General features: G+C 35.6%; 1 protein-coding gene across 1 annotated transcript; it reads right to left on the bottom strand.

Annotated features, from left to right (window-relative positions):
* Window positions 1-4,242: 4,242 nt before the first annotated feature.
* Window positions 4,243-13,124, bottom strand: LOC116198622 (kinesin-like protein KIN-8B). Its single transcript, XM_031528816.1, has 15 exons — window positions 12,493-13,124; window positions 12,326-12,397; window positions 11,878-11,994; window positions 11,501-11,589; window positions 10,085-10,229; window positions 9,909-10,004; window positions 8,616-8,707; window positions 7,733-7,981; window positions 7,473-7,623; window positions 6,748-6,810; window positions 6,412-6,648; window positions 6,161-6,265; window positions 5,916-6,029; window positions 5,037-5,615; window positions 4,243-4,874 (listed from the first exon to the last, which is right to left on the bottom strand). The coding sequence occupies exons 1-15, from the start codon at window positions 12,538-12,540 to the stop codon at window positions 4,569-4,571; spliced, it is 2,463 nt and encodes an 820-aa protein (XP_031384676.1). The 5' UTR covers window positions 12,541-13,124; the 3' UTR covers window positions 4,243-4,568.
* Window positions 13,125-19,199: the final 6,075 nt, after the last annotated feature.

The following is a 19,199-nucleotide window of genomic DNA, read 5'->3' as shown; positions in this document are numbered from 1 at the left end:
CAATATATTTGTAATTTCCGCTTATAATTAATCATGCTCCTCCTACTTCACCAAGTTGTTGTGTATAAATTATGATACTTGGCCTTCACCGTTCACTACCGTGGAATTCAAAATTTATCTGAGTCTCGTGGTGCCGCATTGCATGTTATATTTTTACTTTAATTTTTTCTTTTCATATATTTGCATTAACTTTTATTTCCTTCTCATTTGTATCCTTATGACACTCATCATTTCTTACTTAAATTACATTCCCCTTATTTCTTTTCTATTATCTTTGTATTTGCAGGTATGCTCTCCAAAAAGATATTCATAATAAAGCATATCCTTTTTTTTTGTGGATAGATATAATAATGCATATTCTGTCAATTACTTTGTAAACCAATAGACATTATAACAATTTTAATTTCATGTACTTATCGTCGTTCTTTTGTATTCTGATATACATATATATATATATATATATATAATATTTATTGAGCAATTTCAACTTACGAGTATGTCCCACTATATATTACTTTAGTCTTTTTTCTCAAATTATTTTGGACGGTGTAGACTGGAAAGCAGAGAGAGATAAAGAAATAATTTTAAAAAACTGGAAAAAGTTCAAAAGGATGCAAAATCATTTGTAAATAATTTTTAGAAATAAAAATTGATAAAATTGGAGAAAAACATAAGGCAAGTGTCCACATTAATTATATCGATTAATTTATTTATTTATTAGTGTAAATATGATATTTAGAGTTGAACTATTAAAAATTCGCATATAATCTTCGAAGATAAAGTCGTATCTTTGAGGAATATTAATCTACTAATTCTATAATGACATTAATTTATTTGTTTGTATTATTTATTTATTCACTTTCTTTCATTATCAATTTTTTTATCCAGCGAATCCGTACAATATATTAATTATGATGATGTAATATAGACATAAGGTGATGATGTAATATAGACATAATCATAATCATCTAGAGACTTATGTCCCCAGGGACTATGACTTTTTGGTCGGCACATAAATTTGGATATATGTTAGCACTGTGGGATGGGAATGGGACTAGCCGAAGAGGAATTTGCGTGCAATAACCCCTAAAATAACTATGCTGACCCCAAATTGCTCAACAACCTCAGCCAACTTCCGACGACAAGTTCTGATGAACGTCAATAATCAAGACACTCGGTTTTCACTATCTAGTCCCACCAACCATTAATTATGTATGGGTCTTGAGAGCCAAAGGAAGGCGAGTGCTTTGGGCCGGAAAGAGGTGCCGGTTCATCATCGATATCCCTGGTTTTTGTTGATTCTAATTCTTCACAACAGAAAATTTTAAGAGCCTGATGAACGTGCGGAAATATAAGGAAGGATGAATATTATGAATATAATCGAGATAAATTCTATATTTTTATATTTATAAATACTACAGGGACATGCAAAATCGTGCAATTGTACAGATACCAGTGCATAAACAGATCTTATTGACCGGAGAAAATAATCTTTTTTATCTTAGAAAATATAAAAAGTTAAAGAAAAAACCCAATCATACTCTGAAAATTGGAGTACAACTCACCTGAATAATTGCGCATTAGTTTTATGGAGAAACGTAAATGGAGGAGAGTGAGAAAACATAGACTGTGATTGAGCCCATCAAATTGCATAATAATTAATAATAAACTAAAGGGAAATTAATTAGTAGCACGTGAAGCACGATATATATATATATATATATATGTATTGTGTGTGTATATAGCTGTACACACGTGAAAAATTCCTACCTAGACCACAAACTCGATTTGGGTAGGTGTCTATCTAGGCGCATCAGGCATTACAATTTTACTCGAAGTAATTTTCTGAAGCCCATTCACTTTTTCTCGATGTTCCTAGTGAATTTTAAATCGATACACTACAAATAAAATTCATCAACTAATAATGTATTTTACTAACCTCACCATATCTTGTTATTTAATTTTTCCCCCTAAAGAAACAATCATTAATAAGACTCTATTTAGAATCTTATGAGTGTATAAATGCAATTCAACTGAATAAATGGATCATCGATCGATGTAATTGTCTGCATTTCTCTTTTTTCTTCTTTCCTTTTATTTATTTATCATTTTTGTACTCCCATATCTAGTGTATGCGGATGATTTACTAGTTGTATAAGGAGAATTGACGAACTCGTTCTCACTTTTAAGTAAGGCATCTCTTAGAAAAGCGGCTCTGGCCTCTCCGAAATTTAATCCGGCACGAGAGTTAGGCCTAGCCCCACCGATTGCCCTCATTAACGAGCTGGCTTATGTGCCTCACTGCGCATGGCTTCACCTCCATACTAGCATGTTGAAGCCCTCGATCACCGTTTGCATTTACATGCATATGCATGTGCATGTGCGAGAGGAGGATATGTATATTCAGCGAAATAAAAGGAGAGGAGGATATGTATAGACGAGGTGATCTGACAATATATCCGATGAAGCAAATACGGCCATGGGTTTACGTACGGTTCTCTTTATGTTTCCTCCCAATGTTAATGCAATAAGTAATAGTTCAAATATAAGATTAATTAAACCTACAATTGTGTTTTGTCCACGAACATTGTCGAAAACACTGAAAATTGTGTCGACTGCATTGCGTGTGCTTCGATCATCAATTACAATAAAATTACTAAATTCCTTCTGTCAGTTTCACATACATTATGTTTATTAGTTCATGAATATGTAGCCGCAAAAAAAAAACAATAATGATAATAATAATAATCATATGTAATCAATCTGAAGAACTTGGGATTTCCCATTTTAAGAAATCACATTGATTAATGTGCTGCGCTCATGTTTAAAAATTAAAGATTAAGACTTGGAAGAATTCTTAATTACACAATTAGATATCGAAATCTCTGTGGGGTCAGGCCAAATTTTGAATATTATTGGAATTAATCTACAATTGAGGGAAATCAAATTGAGCCATAATGTTGGAAAAGAGGAATTATCAAAAACAATCCCCAAGTTGTCAATTTTTTATAGGGCAATTTTGTCGTCTCCTGTGTTCAAAATCGAATAAAGACAGAACAATATCAATCAGTAATAGCTTTGCACGGTTGAACTGGATTTTCTTAATATAATTTTGAAAGCGATGCTTGAACTATTATTTGCTTATATCAAAATTGTCTAAACTAATTATAACAAAGAAAACGAAGAAAAGAGAAAATGATAAGAGGAGTGCTTGAAGGCAAACGGCATCATTGGAGCAGGCAAGTCAGACCCTCCTCCTAACCCATGAGAAGGTTGAAATAATACGAACCTAAACCAAACCGTACTGAAAAAACCAGTTAATCCGATTCCCATTCACATATAGTTTCAATCTAACTCATAATGCACGGCACGATATCTGTCATACAGCATACACTAGTTTCACAGAATACTTTTCAGCTAGCCAGTCACATCCGCGAGGGTAACGGTGCATATGCACCCGGATCACAGAATAATATCTCTCGTGTAGTGCACGGGTCTAATCACACGCTACCATAAAATCGGAGAGGCATATATTCAGTTAAGTGCTATTATAATCAACTGTTCAGACGCACGAAGGAGACATATAATATATACTGCTTTGGGAAATAAGGCTTTCTTTGCCTTAAATTTCTTTCTGGCATGTGATGGTTTTGAGATTTGTTTAAAGGTGCAGATGTAGCTTCCACGGTTAAGCCACGGATTGATTAGGGTTTACTCGATAATTAAAGGCAAGATTTGCCTTTCTATGAGAAAAGTCAATTCCTGTGGCCTCCCTTAATTTCCTATCATTAAAGCTTCGCTTTATTAACTCGTCAAAGAATGGCCACAAATGTCATTGGATGGCCGGAGCACAATTTCTCTTTAGACGGTTGACTTTATGAACGATTCCCTTAATCCGTACTTCCCTTGAAATTAGCGTCCGTACGCTCCTAAAAAGGAGGAAAATTTCCACATACATACACGCGTGTGTGTAAGGAACTCATTTCCGTGCATACATATATTTGTGTATGTATGTGGGTGTATCTATCTATACATAGGATAAAGTCCTTTCAGGGGAGAGAAGATGAACGAAAAGCAAAATAGTTAAAAATGAAGTCCATGGAGTCAAATTTAGACAACGGTATGCGTTGGACTTGAAAGGTAATTCAGCCAAATATGATGGGTCACTCAGAAAAGCCGATTAATGACAGGCAACTCTCGAGGATGCAATACAACATAAACAAATATCGCATCTAAAAGATACAAATCGAGAATCAGAATGATATATTGAATCAAAACAATGAATTTTGATGAAATTTGGTCGCAGCGACTGAATCAAGTAATTCAGTCCCTTGATCAACCGCGATATTTACAAACAGAGATTACTACTTCAATCCATGAGCTTCCCATGGCATGATGACAAAAAAAAAAAAAAAACTGCCGCTTTAGAGCTAATCCTTGCTACTTCCCTTTACAGAACAAAGGATCATGAGCCAATCAAATCAAAGCATGTTTTGGAGGAAGATACTAATCCTACCATATGTACGTGTGGCTAAAGGTACAAAATGAATATCGTGGAAGATGGATCACTAACTAATTCGGGAATGCCGGGGAGTGAAGATGTTTGAAGAGAGAACTTCGGATTGCGGACTACAATACGAACCAGAAGAAGGCCTTACATTCCCATAAGAAGGAAAATTGTAAGATGAGTCACTGCAGTTCATGGGATTCCGAGAAAAGCTAGTTGTTGAGCATTGCCCTGTAAAGCTATTGCATCCCGCTGGCCCATCAGTTCTACCGACATGTTCCCTTCTCATATTACAGTGAGAATCTCCGCTACTACTATGTACACTACGATCTGTGCGATGGTACCATCCATTATCATTGGTTGGGTCCTGCAGAGAGGATTAACAACATAACAAAGAAACAGCGTTTTAACCACATTAAATTTTTACTATTGAGATTCTCTTTGTGGAAATTCTGGGAAATGATCAAAGAATGAAAGGAAAAAAAAAAAAATGAAGCTGGAAATCAGGCATGAATATTCTAAGACATACCTCGTGCTGATCTCCTAAAGAACGAGCCCCGACTGATGAGCAGGTTTCATAAGGCCGGGGTCGACATTCCATTTTTGCGTTGGAATCTTCCGAATTTTGAGGATTGGTATTAGGAGAGTCCAAACACAAGCCTGAATTACCACTAACCCAACATTCGCTCTTCCTTGTCTGCAGTTGAGCCGATGGGGAGGGGTTGTCAGAGAGAAAATAATACGACATGTGACGCTCCTCCCTGCAAAACGAGTTCCAGTTCCCTCTTCGCATGGATCCATTTTCGAAGTTTTGATAGTGTTCAAAGTTGGAAGATGATGTTGAATAGGAAAGGCTTGTGCATGGAGAAGGAATATATCTATGGACAGCCGGATTTGGTGATTGGTTCTTATTGGAGAGACCCATATAAGGAGCCATCATGTAGTCTTCCATCGGAATTCCTTGCCATGCGGCAAGATCCAACAGCCGCCTCTCATCAAGCCCCAAACCCATTAACAAGTTCCATAAATTTCTTTGTGCATCGCGTTGACGGTGAATAATTTGGTCTCTCATTGCCACTTCCAGCTGAAGCTCTGTATTCGCCATCTCCTGTAAGCATAGAAGTTGTATATTAGATTCAAGCAAGTATTGAGCTAAGCAAATTGAAAGAGATCGATACATGGAAGAAACTCACTGATTAATGCACCTTACATGAAACATGTAAACAAAATGGTCCTCTCTTATAAAAGAAAATCAAACCACATTTCTTCATGATAAAATCAGTACACGGCCTGGGGACATTTTTCTCCATTTGCGTGCTACTTAATAAAAGTTTTACATAGAGGTAGAGCAAATGAACGAGTAGTCATTAATCTCAAGTGAAGGAAAATCATTCTTAGATTTACTCACTTGAAGCCTGTACTGACTGAGGATGCGCAGGTAGGTTTTGTTTCCGTGGTTATTGATAGCTTCATTGATCTTGTGTTGGAGTTCACATTGAAGCTTCTCATTTGCCTCAATTTCCTGAGAAAGTGAAAAAGAAACAATTACTAGAGGTCCAAACCCAAGACTGCTTTCAAATGGGACAGCAGTATGACAAGGTGCCAGAAGACTAGCAAAAGAAATAAAATCAATATACTGGTGTTAATCATCACCTTACGGTAGTTAATACCAGCCTCATCATTGTCACGGATATTATCAAGAATGAGTTGCCGCCTTGCTCTTAAAGCCTCCACAACTGTGCCATCCTTTTCAATAGCCTAAGACAAGATAAGGAGGCTAATCTATTAGGTGCAATCAAATGAAGTGCTATATTAAAGGCAGAGTTTCAGCTAAAATGTAAATGCAAATATATAAAATATTGAAGAAAAGTTTATCAATATCATGGCAAGATTGCAAAGTTCACCTGTTGTTTTGCAATGGCATCATCAAGTTGCCGGAGTTCAGTTCGGTTACGGATATTAGTTTCTTCAAGCTCAAACAGTGCTTTCTGTAAGTTTATCCTCTCCTGGACATTTTCGCTGGTCTCACAGCTCAATGCATTCAACCAAGAAAGCTCATCATCTGCTGCTGTTTCAGTACTTCTGACAGTTAGCTGCGACTCCTTTTCAGCTAGCTCCTTCTTCAAACAACAAACTTCAACCTTTACAAGCGCACAATAGTTTTAGCACGTCATGTAAGATAATGATATGAAGGTACATTGACAGCAAAAAGAAGAAAAATGGAAACATCAAAAACTTACTTGAAGACTCTCTATCATCCGTTGGTAGTCGGATACATGTGTATCAACAGTACCGATATTTTTCTGCAAACACAATTAGCAGCAAAGTAAAATTAATGCCTACGTTTAATTAATCCATCAATATTATGCATGTGACAAGTACAAAGTGCAAAGCAGTCTTCAGACTACCCTAAAATCAATCAAAAAGTGTCTAAAGCCAAAAAATGAGCATCAGAAGATAATGCAAGGAATTGAGTTTTGTATCTGAAAAATCAAAGGTCGTCGTTTGCACCAAAATCTTGGATGCCAAGCCCTACATCTAAATTTAGATTAATTTCAACTGACATCAAGATGAAAAGATCAAGGAAAGTTTGTTCATGTCATCACAGATATAGCAGATTAGGAAGATTGTCAGCTCTAAATTATGTGCTCAAAGGATTACTAGTTCGAATTAGGCAGAGAATGTTATCAAAAGGAGCAATAATACCTGTTGGACCGTATTCAAAATATTAGACCCCTGTTCAAGGCAATGCAAGAATATTCCTATGAAAATTAAATATAGGATAGCAAGGGGGAAAACAGGAATACTTTTTCCTACCACTGTTAGCCGCTAAAATGTTCATAGACCAATAGATAAAGGGCTGAATGGCAACAGAGGACGCCGAATACGTGTACAATAATGGCCTTGACTTCATTTATGTCCTCAATCTGAAGCATACGCAGAATTTCAGGCAAAGCTTTCTAACCTGAATATGCGTCTTTATTTCCTTTGCTCGATTGGCATATTTTAATGTATTCACTGTATGGTGATACTGACAGTCTGCAGGTGATACTGCTGCCACCATAACCGTTTGAGAGTTACCGCTAAGGCCATCTTTAAGAATCCGCGTCAGCTTGCTGCGAGAATCTAGGAATTAGAAATAGTTTTTTCTCCAAAAGAAAATTTTAAGTGTTGGATACACAGTACAAGACAATGGATAAACTCAAGGGTTGCATATGCAATTACCTATTGCGGTAAGGGACATAAGCGAGGCCCTTCTTTTGCTGCTTCCCCAAAGCATTGATGCAGTTTGCTAATGCAAGCAGTGAACGGTTGATATTAGCACCATCTCTTAGCTTTTGCCCTCCACTATTTGTTTCTGAAGCTCGTTCACTTCCAGCAAGATCCACAAGTGCAAGTTTTCCTTGCATGACCTGATTTGGATACTTTCTTTTCTGCCTCCTTTTCACAGTAATCTCTAGAACTGCATGTGATCTGCATTCGGAAAGAGATAGATAGAGAGAGAGAGAGAACAACAAAAGAAACTGTAAACATGATCGCTTCACACTGTCTTCTATGTGGTACTCGTATAAGAATCAATAATCGACTATCCCGGAACTGTTCATGCAAAGGAGATTGAAATCATTTATGACAAATCAGCTATGTTAGCCCATGCCGAGCAACAAGCATGTCTCTTTTACCACTGAAATTTGCACATGTATACTTTCGGTAAAAATTTCCCTCTTGTAGATAATGTAGATAAAAAGTTCAAGGGACTGATCATAAATGCTTATTTTATGACCACAATCAATGAAACTTCACATTGCATAAAGTGGCGATGTTCATGCATTTTTTTGAAGTGTATAAGCTTAAATAAGGAAGCACAACAAAGATAATATAACTTCACCTTCAGTATCAGGTATAAAGGAAGACAAATTTACTTTTGCAGAAGAAATGAGTACATAAGAAAAGTTGCTTTATTGTTCATCAAAAACCTTGGTTTGTGCCTACTCGTTGAAATTCAACTTACATGATAAATATCATCATTGCAAGTGAACATTTTGTGAATTGAAGAATCTACTGCAAGCAAAGGGAAGCCCAGAGGTTGAATGGGCCATGAGCCCCTTACCTTGAGGATGTTGCATTGGCCTCAGTACTTTCTGTTTTCCTCCGACTGTTCCCCAGATTCAGAAGTTCAAGTATTTTATCGGCTGAGCGGACCTGTATCAACAAGAAAGCTTTGTAAATGGAACTATCCTTTTATAGGATTGCTAAAGCATGATAATAAGCGATCCTGCTCTAGTTAAACAAGCATATGTTCAGTTAACGTACTAAACAGCAGCACAAAACAGCATATCTCAAAGATGATTGTTAATTAGATGAGATCATGACAAGCAATTGGACTACCCGATAGTAGCTAAGGTATGCATGAAGAGAACTGACAAGCTAAAATCCAGTCTCTGGATGAGCTAACTGAAATCAGATTACTCAAGAACTATTTAAATCAAAGAATCAGAAATGATTGAAATATAAAGCCTGAGTACATAATTCGTAAAGCAACGCCAAACTTTCTAGCCAGGCCAATAACAATGTTATCTTAGGCTAGTGATGAAAGGGAGTCTCAAAATACACTGTCGCTGCAACTCCAACAAGGGTTATTTTGGTGGGAGTCTGTACTGCTGACAGCTTAATAACCAAAAAGCCAATCATATTGGAATAGAATCGTGGCTCAAATGCCAAGATTGAATTGGAGATAGAAACTAAATAAACCAAACCTCCAAGAAAAATTACTCTGACTGAGAGGAGCAAGAATCAGCAGGACAACATTTGCAGAGTCTCAGCTATCCCCAGAGCCAAAATAAATATTCTCCGGGGAAAATCCTTTGAAAACAATGAAAGTGGAATGAGGCTGCAGCACTTACTTTCCAGCAAGTCATGTATCCTACACTACTCTCTAAATGCAGATTTAAAGTAGTCCTTTATATATATATATCGTCAGCACAACTTCTTATTAGTTCAAACATTTAGGATGAAACTTGAAAAAGATTTTCCCTTTGATTGTTTTAAGCACCTGATCTCGTTTATTTGCTAGTTTCTATTCCCCATCTCTACATGTACGGAACCCAATTACAGGTTTGGGTGGGGGCAGGGGAGAGAGGTGTCTGTGCATGCACGCCAGTTGCCATGCACTTCTGATCCACTTAAAAACATGTGAAAGTTAAACCAGATGAATACTATCAAAATGATTATCACTTGAAGCAAAAGTCTTTACAGTTCAAATCAGATCATCCCACTCATATATTAGCTAAGCGAACTACAAATCCGGCCATTGTCAAACTTGACAAGAGATTCTGTAATTGCAGTTATCATTCCAAGCAAAATTTTGTTTGCTCTATTATGCACATGGAAGGAAGGAAAGAACCTTAATTGACCTTAGGCCAGCAACAACAATTCCTTGGGTAGGATCCTCTCTCAATTCCAAATGAGCAGATGATTTTTCAAGCAGATCATATATAACCTGTATTAAAAATCAAATTTTATATGTTTGTACACATCAAATAAAAAGATCAACTGTGGAAAGCAGAATATTTCCCCTACTTCATTATAGACTTCAAGGTAGGAACAATTAACTTCAAATTCATCCGAGCTGCTGTCCTTGTTGATAAGCTCAAAGATAGTATGCAAGCTAAGAACCATGAGACCAGGATCATCTCTAGTCCCAACCATTGTGTATGTTTTGCCGCTGGATGTTTACACAGAGGAAACTTTTAAGCTTAGATCTAAATGAAAAACATAAGAAGTACAGGTAACTGAAAAATACAAACACACCAGTGGCATTCTCATGTCACGTACAGTGTTAAATTTAACATCTGTAAAGTTTCCTCTTATGGTTGCCTTTACATGGTTATTTTCAGCTTATTTTATTTTTTTAAAGTTAAAAGGAAAATTAATGCAAAAAGAAATATTATTTAAAAAAAATAAGAAAAACAAACCTAAACTGTTTGTGACTTGTAACAGACGAATGGGTATTGCAGTTTCTGTAGAGAAGTAATATATAGAGAGGTGTGGCAAGATAGAGGCTCGGTAGCTATTATGTTAAGTTTCTTATCCTATCCTCATTTTATCTTAATCAGTGCCTTTCTAATGTTTTGAAGGTTGTGTAGCCTTGGCAAAATCAAAAAGGAAAATTAGATGATAGAGGACATGCGGAGACTTTACATGATAGTATAGATTATCCCGTGGAATGAGATCCTCTAACAAAAATGATCAGAAGAGTGCTACGACACACAAGACACTGTAAACTTAATTACCTAAAAAATAATAATAATAATAGTACTTCTATCATTCAATTATTACCTAAATAATTCGGCTTGAAAAGTTTGGAGACAGAACACAATTGGAGTTCCTGAAAGAAATTCAAAACTAGCTATATGCTTCAGACAGGTGGACTAGAACACCTAATGTGTGGAATCAACGTCAGATGGGAATGCAGATATTTGACTTGATTATGCACTTTTCCTGCAATAACCATCCACAAAAACTTTCGGAACACGTACTATGTTGGGCAACAACTAGTGCTTTTCATGGACGATTATAATTAACAAGAAAGAAGTACCACAGGACCTTGTCTTTTAAAATGAAAATTTTGTTCACCATGCATATTCAGCATGTATAATTGGCAAAATGAATTTTCTCAAACCTGTCAAAGTTTTAGGATTAAGAAGCAAGGATCAAAATGTTTGGCTCCTAGGAATACAAAGAATAAAATCCTACGTAATGCCATATCCCACTTCATTGAAAGCTCACTTTTGCAAGCATATTTCAATCAGGATGAGAGCTATCATAAGTTGAGCCTGTCAATCATCGACTAGAAAGGAAAGACAATGCTAGACAGGTAAATGTATCGGCAACCACGGCAGAAGCTATAGGTCGTAAAAGAGCAACGCAAGTGCCTCAACTTTCGGAAAGAAGGCAAGTTAGAAGCATTCACAACTAAATGAGCATTTCATTTACCTTCCAGTAGAGCCATATGCGAAGATGGTAGCATTGAGACCTTGAACAACTCCAGAAATTGTGGAAGATATACATTTATTGTAGACATCCTGGATATTTCGACAAGATGGGATTAATTCCCAATAATATATGGGATTTACCGCTACTCTAATAATTTCTTTCTATCTGAAAAGCAGCCATGAGCTACAGTGAAATCGTGAACCATCTCAATCGCATTTTTCTATTCAGTTACCTCCAATGCCTTTAACAACGTGGACAGTTCAAACATAAGTTGACATGAAAACTGTATACCATCCCATATCAATCTGCCATAGCTCAGAAAGCAATTTTAAATTTTGAAAGAACCAAAGCAGAGGATTAAGCTAGAGAAGGCATACCAAATTTGAGGATTCAGGTCCGAATGCATGATCAAATCGGTACCTCTTCTCCTTAGTTCGATTCTGTATGCGATCGAGGTAATCCTTGGAGAGGTCAGGATCCAATACCAGCACCTCCTACATTATTGAATTGAACCATATCGGTTTCAGCATTCTCGTACCTCAAATTTAGGGCCTGTTTGGTTTCAAGATTTTATTTTAGAATCACAATTCTAACTTAACTCTACCCACTACAAAACAAAATAACTCATACAAAGTCAAAGAATGGACCCCATTTATACCACTTTTTTCCACAACAAAACAACATAACTCATACAAAGTCAAGGGTGGGCCCATTTATTCCAATCAAAATTAAAATCAAAATCTGATTTTCCATTTTTGGAATCCAAATGAATGAATGCAGCTCAAAAATCAGAAAAACTAGGAAAGGAAAATCCATGCGCCAGACCTTCCCGTCATGCACTCTGACAATGTCACGGCCGCGCTCCCGCTCCGTCAAGGGCCTGCATTTGACCGCAACCTGTCCGCATTGAGCAAAAGGAGAGACGGGGAACCGGCAAGACAATCAGCTTTTTCAATGGCTAAAATCACAATCCCAGGCGGAGATGGACTAACCGTTAAGGTCGTGGCCTTCTTCATTCCTGGAGCTTTGATGCTCGGCATGTTGTTCCTTCGTCCCTATCGGAACCGCAGAGCCACCGCTGCCTTCATCAAATTCCCCGGCCAACCAATCGCCGTGGATGCGTTCTCTCGGTTGGAAACTTCCTAAAACAGCTGAGCTGTACGTATGTATATATATACAGAGGCGGTACCTGAAACTATTGAAGGAGCTCATGCAATGCAGGCCGAGAGAAGATGAGAAGACGACAAGGAGGTGAATAGACGAGGAGGAGCTGAGTCAAACGACGAACAGGACGGCTGCATTTGAAGGGAGAGAGGAAGGGAGCTGACGGAATGCCGGAGGTTTACGTGATGGCGAGGAAGATGGAGAAGGAGAAGGAGATAGAGAGAGAGAGAGAGAGAGAGATGGGAAGCTTGGGAGGAGCAGTTATGGCGGTCAGGGGAAATTGTTAAGAATTGGTGGTGTCGTTTTGCAGAGGGAGCTGTGATGTTGAGAGAGAGAGAGAGAGAGAGAGAGAGAGAGAAGGAGGAAGAGGACGACCGATGCGGTGGAAGGACGGAAGGGGAAGCTACGGTCGTACCTCTCCTCGTGAGGTGATCGCGACCGTTGTTGGGCTCTCCGGCAGCTGGTGGATGGGCTTGTGGTGCCAGGCGGGGGAAAGGCGTTTTTCTAAATTTTTCTTTTTTTGGGCCCCATTCCCATGTCGAAAATTACGAATATAATTTTGAAACAAAAGAGAAAAGAAAATTCTCTTTTTTATTTTTCGATATTAGTTTCTTTTTCGATTTCATCTTTTTTTCTTAAATTTCATCCTCAATGTTACACTTTTTTGAAGTGATGGGAAGTCCATTAATGCGGATGATTTTATTTTATTTTTTCGGTTTATTAAGGCAGATGAATTTTGAACTCAAGAAATTCAAGCTCAAATAGTTATATTTCATGTACATCAATATAAGATTCTCCTGAAGAAATGGGGTGTAGTGCAGTGGCCAACACACTCACCTGTTAACCTCGAGGTTCCAGGTTCGATTCTCATCAGTGGGACTACCCGTGCCCCTTTATTTAGATTTCATTTCCATTTCGTTATATTAGGCCATGAGTCTCCTATTGTAACCGGAAAAAATATAAGATTCTCCTGAAGTGAGAAGGGAAGACTAGAAGTCTTGATACTTAAATAGAAATTAAGTTAGGAATTTTTTTCGGAATTTTTTTAGTTTAAACTAGAATAGTAAATCTTATTAAACAAGAAAATATTTAGGAGATTTTCTTTTGAAATAAAGGAAAGTATTAAGATTTCATCTTTTATTTCCTATATATATAATAGTATTAGCAATCCTAGTTTTCCATAAAAGCCTTATATGCCAATGCCACTCAATAAAAAAAATAAAGAAATCGCCTTACCGAAAAAAAAAATCATCAATATTATTATTGATTAGTAATATTGAGAGTTTGCTTTGAGATTTATGTATTCATATACATTTCTTGGATTTAGATGCGATCCACTCTTTTTGAATTTACATTCAAATTTAGACTTGAAAAATGTATAGACAATTGTGAGTGTTTTATGAGACATCTTTTAAAATCAAATTTCAAATAATTGATTTTATGTGGAAAAAACTTCAAACGGTAATTTTTTTTGGAAAATTTACCCTTATAATTATTAGCAAAACTGTTATTTGTACGGAGCAGCGACATCTTTGATAATATATTAGAGAGTAGATATAATTGGTAAGATTAATTAGGAAGGACAAGAATACCAAATTTTGTTTAGAAGACAGAAAAGGGGAAATGCCAACCTCTAGTAGATCGAACATCGACTACTCAACCATCAAGCAGTCCGTCCCGATAAAAATACACTCTCGAGTCTTGACATAAGAACCGCACATGTCTTAAGAATGAATTGCCCCGGTTAGAGCAAATTCAGGACTGTGGATTAGGTGAAGAATATATTGACTGTATTCCCTCGAGTGTAGATGCTGAGTCCATTCCCAGTCACCTGCATGTACCGACGATATCATTCGCCTGTAAGTTATCATATATATATATATATATATATATATATATATTGGGAAACATTGACATATCTTATTAGTTGTGTTCAATTATATTCTAATTGCTATTTGTCTGGTCAGAAATTGTTTTTTAGCGTAGACAAATCTATAGAGTATCAAACCTAAATAATGGAATTATTTTTTGTTTTATTTTTCTTAATAAACTACTTGGATTTGGCTCGTATATATGATTGGAATGTCCCCACTTTCAATTTTGAATTCTACCAATTAAAATAGAATATAGAAAAACCTAACTTAAATATCCAATTCGAAAAAAATATCATTTTTAATTGAATCCACATTATGAAATTTTACTCCTTAGTAAGTCGATTTGATTCGATTCCGAATTAATAGGAGACTTATTGGGCATCCGAATATCAAGTGGTGCACACCGAAAAAATAACAATTTGGAGAGTAAACTAATAAGGATGCGCTGAAAATTGAGAGAGGACAATGAAATTCTGATGTTCTTGTTTTAATTTACATATTCTCAAGAACCATTTTTCACTAAATTCATTTCAAATCTTATCATCCCTACATCTTAAGCAGTTCTTTGTCCTTTACATTGATACTGATTGATGGCAACTTCAATCTCATGGCCCATAACTTGCATCACCAAAATAAAAATTTCAATAGAAAAGGTAGAAATAGCTAGTATTTAACCACTTGTGGGTAGTGTCGCTCTCATGCCACCTAACCATCCCTTTTTGCTCAAAATACTGGAGATTTTTCGAAAAACAAATGTACATAAATGTATACTAGAGCTCCACCCATGCTATGCACGGATAATAAATCAAATACTTAGACATTAATCCTAATATGCGCAATTATATTTTGGTTATGCTGTAATTTTGGAATTTATTGATTTATAATTGAATACACGAAAAAGGGGTAAAAGAGAAATAGGAAGGAGGTTATACACGTACATGGGAGAAAGATAGAGGTTGAAATTGAGAGGAAGGAGAAAGAGGGAGTGAAAAATGGATGAGTGCGGTCGTAGTTTAACTGAAAAATCATAAATTTATCCTCAATTTTGTGGTCGTAATTAGTTAAATATAATATGATGTGGGCAATTTCGGAAGATGAAAGTGAGATGAATGAGGCCTTCGGCCTTTATTAATTAGTAGGAAGAGATATCTAATAATGTAATAATCCTATTTATTCATAGGGAATTGTAAAAAAAATGTTAATTGAAAATTTCAATTAATGAAATTGACAAGGAAAAATTAAAAAAGAAATTAGTACATTAGTGAGAGAGCGGAAAAAGAGAAAGGGAACGTGACCTCATGGAAGGAGAGAGGGGGAGCGGGAGAAAATTAAGGGAGGAGTGATGATAATTGGTAAATGAAAAAAAATTAAAATTACTCATTTAAACATAATTTGCTTACAATCTTATGGTTATTGATTTTCTAATTTCATATTTGGAGGGCAATTATGGGAGAAGGAAAGTAAGACAAACTACTTTCCTCCTCACGAACAGTATTAATAGATGTATCTCATTTTTCTTCAATAATATTATCGCTTAATTTAGAAGAGATGAAAACTGACGAATAGACATCTATCTATCTATATTACGAAAGGGAGAAGGATGAAAGTTAGTGTAACATTCAGTTCCCGAAAATGTTCATACTAAAATAACATAATTAATTATCTGCTACTAGCTTAATCATATATATGTATATATAATAAAGTAGAATTGGCAAATTAAATGTGCATTAATATTAACCTTATTTTATTATTAAATCAAATAACAGTAAAAATATAAAATGTATATAATATGCATATAGTATTTTAAGTATCTACACTCCATAACCTATGAAAAAAAAAGGAACTTATGGCCCTGGCAATATATTCTTTAAAAATTGATTATTTAAAAAAGTTAATATAGTTACTCATATGAGTAAAATTTCGAATATTCAAAACATTTGATTGAAAAATGCATGTAATAATTACAATGGACTATATTTAAATAACTAAATCAATAAATCATAAAAATTACAATATGTGGCCTCAAAAGTATAATTTTGACAAATGAATTTATTAGGACAACAAAATATTTTTGCTAACTAACTTAAAATAGAAATACTCAAGCACTTGACTCTGAAAATATTTAATATGCTAATTACTTTAATAATTTATATGATTTATTATATGCATGTATGTGTATATCAATTGTATTTATAAAGTGGATGGTCTATGTAAAATAAGTATACAATATATAAATATATGTTTATGTTATATTTACATCAAGTAAACCATGTTAGAAGAGTTTCCTTTTTATATTTTTTAAAAAATATTGCTAAGGTAACTATCCAAAAATAAAAAGAAAAAACTTGTAATAACTAAGGCTAAAAATTTTCCCTGTTTTATTATATTTATATAGTAATAAATGAAGTCAAGCTAATGAGAAAATTTTGAATGATCCTACCTCATAATGATGTGGTGAGGAAGAACCAATAAGATTACTTCAATTAAGAAGACTTACCACAGTTAATCGAGTGATTAGCACTTATTATTTAGTTTATTGCAATTTAATTAGTTCTTTCTCATGCCATGTAGCGAGATAGGATCACCCAATAATCTCTCATATACATTTAGATGTTAAAAAAGCAGAGATAGAAATTAAAGCATGTCCAAAAAATTAGGGAAAAAAAGTCAAGAGAATAACAATCCTATTAAAATCTTGTGCAAAACATTCGCTTAAGTTTAAAAAATAAGTAATGATGCACTTATATTACATAATTAAGGCATCAAATTTGATTATTTTAAAAGCATTACAATATATAAACATGATGAATTTTATCTAAAAAATATTTGTATTAAATCATGCATGTCTTTCATTGCTAATATATAAAGAAAATGATGCTAAAAAGGGTATAAATAGAATTATGAGACATATAATCAAGTATAGACATTTTTCTTTTTTCTTTTTTTCGATTACAATGGAGGCCCATAGGCATTATACATGAAATCAAACATAGAAATTATATATTAATATTATAAGTATAATTAGTTTGACTACTTTTGATTAATAACTAGTTTGTTCTTTCTTCTTCTTTTTTTTTTATTTGTTGCCAAATCGGCATAGATCATGCGCTTGAGGGTTCAAAGTGTGGGAGATCCAAGTACATTACCACTCTGAGAAACAAGAGAGAAGCTTCAAAATGCCTAGAATGATATTCCTAATTACTCAGAGGACGTTCCCCGAGCTACGCAAAGCATTAACTACTATTAAAGCATCACTAACTAGCCAAAATTTTCAAGCAGTTCAAGTTGAGGGCCAGTGAGGTAGCAAGAAGGATCGCTTGTGCTTCTGCTTGGAGCGGGGTTGCTGCTAAGGCTGGGGAGACCATGATCAAAGAATTTCTCCATTATAGGATTGGGCCACCCAAGCGACAGCTACATTGGAGCCTCTCTAACTTGCATCAGTGTATATCTTACACCATCCAGGTAGTGGGGGCTGTAAAATAGAGGGTGTAACATTCATAGGGCCCTGGTTAGTATGGTTGGGAAGTTGGAAAGCATCCCAGTTTGCAAGCATGATGGAATTAGGGAAGGAGTTGCTTGTGAAATCTGGTTGTGCATCATGGTTGTTTGTGATGGTGCTAGGGGCTAGGTGACAGTGTATGGGGCAGTCAAGGCTAAGGGGACTGCAATGGACCTTTCCTCTTGAATGCCCATTATATGATTTTCGAATTCGTTACTGGACAAGAGTAATATCAGCTTTAGCCCCTGCAAATAGACATTTGTTCCTTAGATTCCACAGAGTATTAAGAACAATGATTCCATAACATGTGAAAGATATAGGATCAATACGATTACACAATAGAAGTGTAGGGGGGCGAATATTGAAATTTACAACATTGGCAGGGGAAGAGGATGGGAAATTATCTGAAATGAAATGCCATGGTGATTCCCTCCACATGACACGATAAAATATGCATTCACTGTAGAAGTTGGCAAAATTATCGAAACCGATTTGACAAAGTAGGCATGTATTTCCACTTTGGGAGAATTAGGGGAGGCATTCACTCGCAAATCTCCATATATAATTTTTCAGTCGTTCACGCACTTTCAAGTTCCACAGACGCTTCCAATCAATAGAAGAATGTGCATAGCACAAATCTTTCTCTATTATTTCGTAAACTTCTAAACCTATATAACTAATAATATATTACAAGCAAACTTGATTATCACTGATGATCTCTCTAGTTTCTCGGAACACGGCATCCACCAGCAGCCACACAATGCACTCAAAGTGAATTATCCCATCAAGTGCAATGGTATATAAATGGTTAGTGCTCCGACTGTTATATTCCAAGCCAACGAATCTATACCGTTCGAACAGCCCCAACATATGATAATATGGAGATAAGATTCAGCATTTCTAAACTAAGAATGTTGGACTTATATCGTCGTTGTAGGTGTAACCGACCTATTATGATGGGATTTGGTACGAAAATAATAAGAAAAAGGATTTTGTGTGAAAAGATTTTTGTTAGTATGAGAACAACTGATCGAATAATCATATTTGATAGTTGATAAACACCCAAACAAGTAATATTATTCACTGGACCAAGAGCACTCGATGCCCGTGGCATCCTCCTACGCTTTCCATCTCTTTTAATGTACAGATATAGATATAGATT

This window comes from Punica granatum, chromosome 3 (genome assembly GCF_007655135.1).
Source record: "Punica granatum isolate Tunisia-2019 chromosome 3, ASM765513v2, whole genome shotgun sequence".
NCBI classification, from domain to species: domain Eukaryota; kingdom Viridiplantae; phylum Streptophyta; class Magnoliopsida; order Myrtales; family Lythraceae; genus Punica; species Punica granatum.
The sequence above is the reverse complement of the archived record's forward strand: the minus strand, read 5'-3'. Positions and strand labels throughout refer to the sequence as shown.

Coding starts and splice junctions, on each gene's coding strand:
- LOC116198622 (XM_031528816.1), bottom strand. CDS start 12,540: ATGCCGAGCATCAAAGCTCCAGGAATGAAGAAGGCCACGACCTTAACG. Junction 11,995..12,325: donor TCAGAGTGCATGACGGGAAG/GTCTGGCGCATG, acceptor TCAATAATGTAG/GAGGTGCTGGTATTGGATCC. Junction 11,590..11,877: donor GACCTGAATCCTCAAATTTG/GTATGCCTTCTC, acceptor CGAAATATCCAG/GATGTCTACAATAAATGTAT.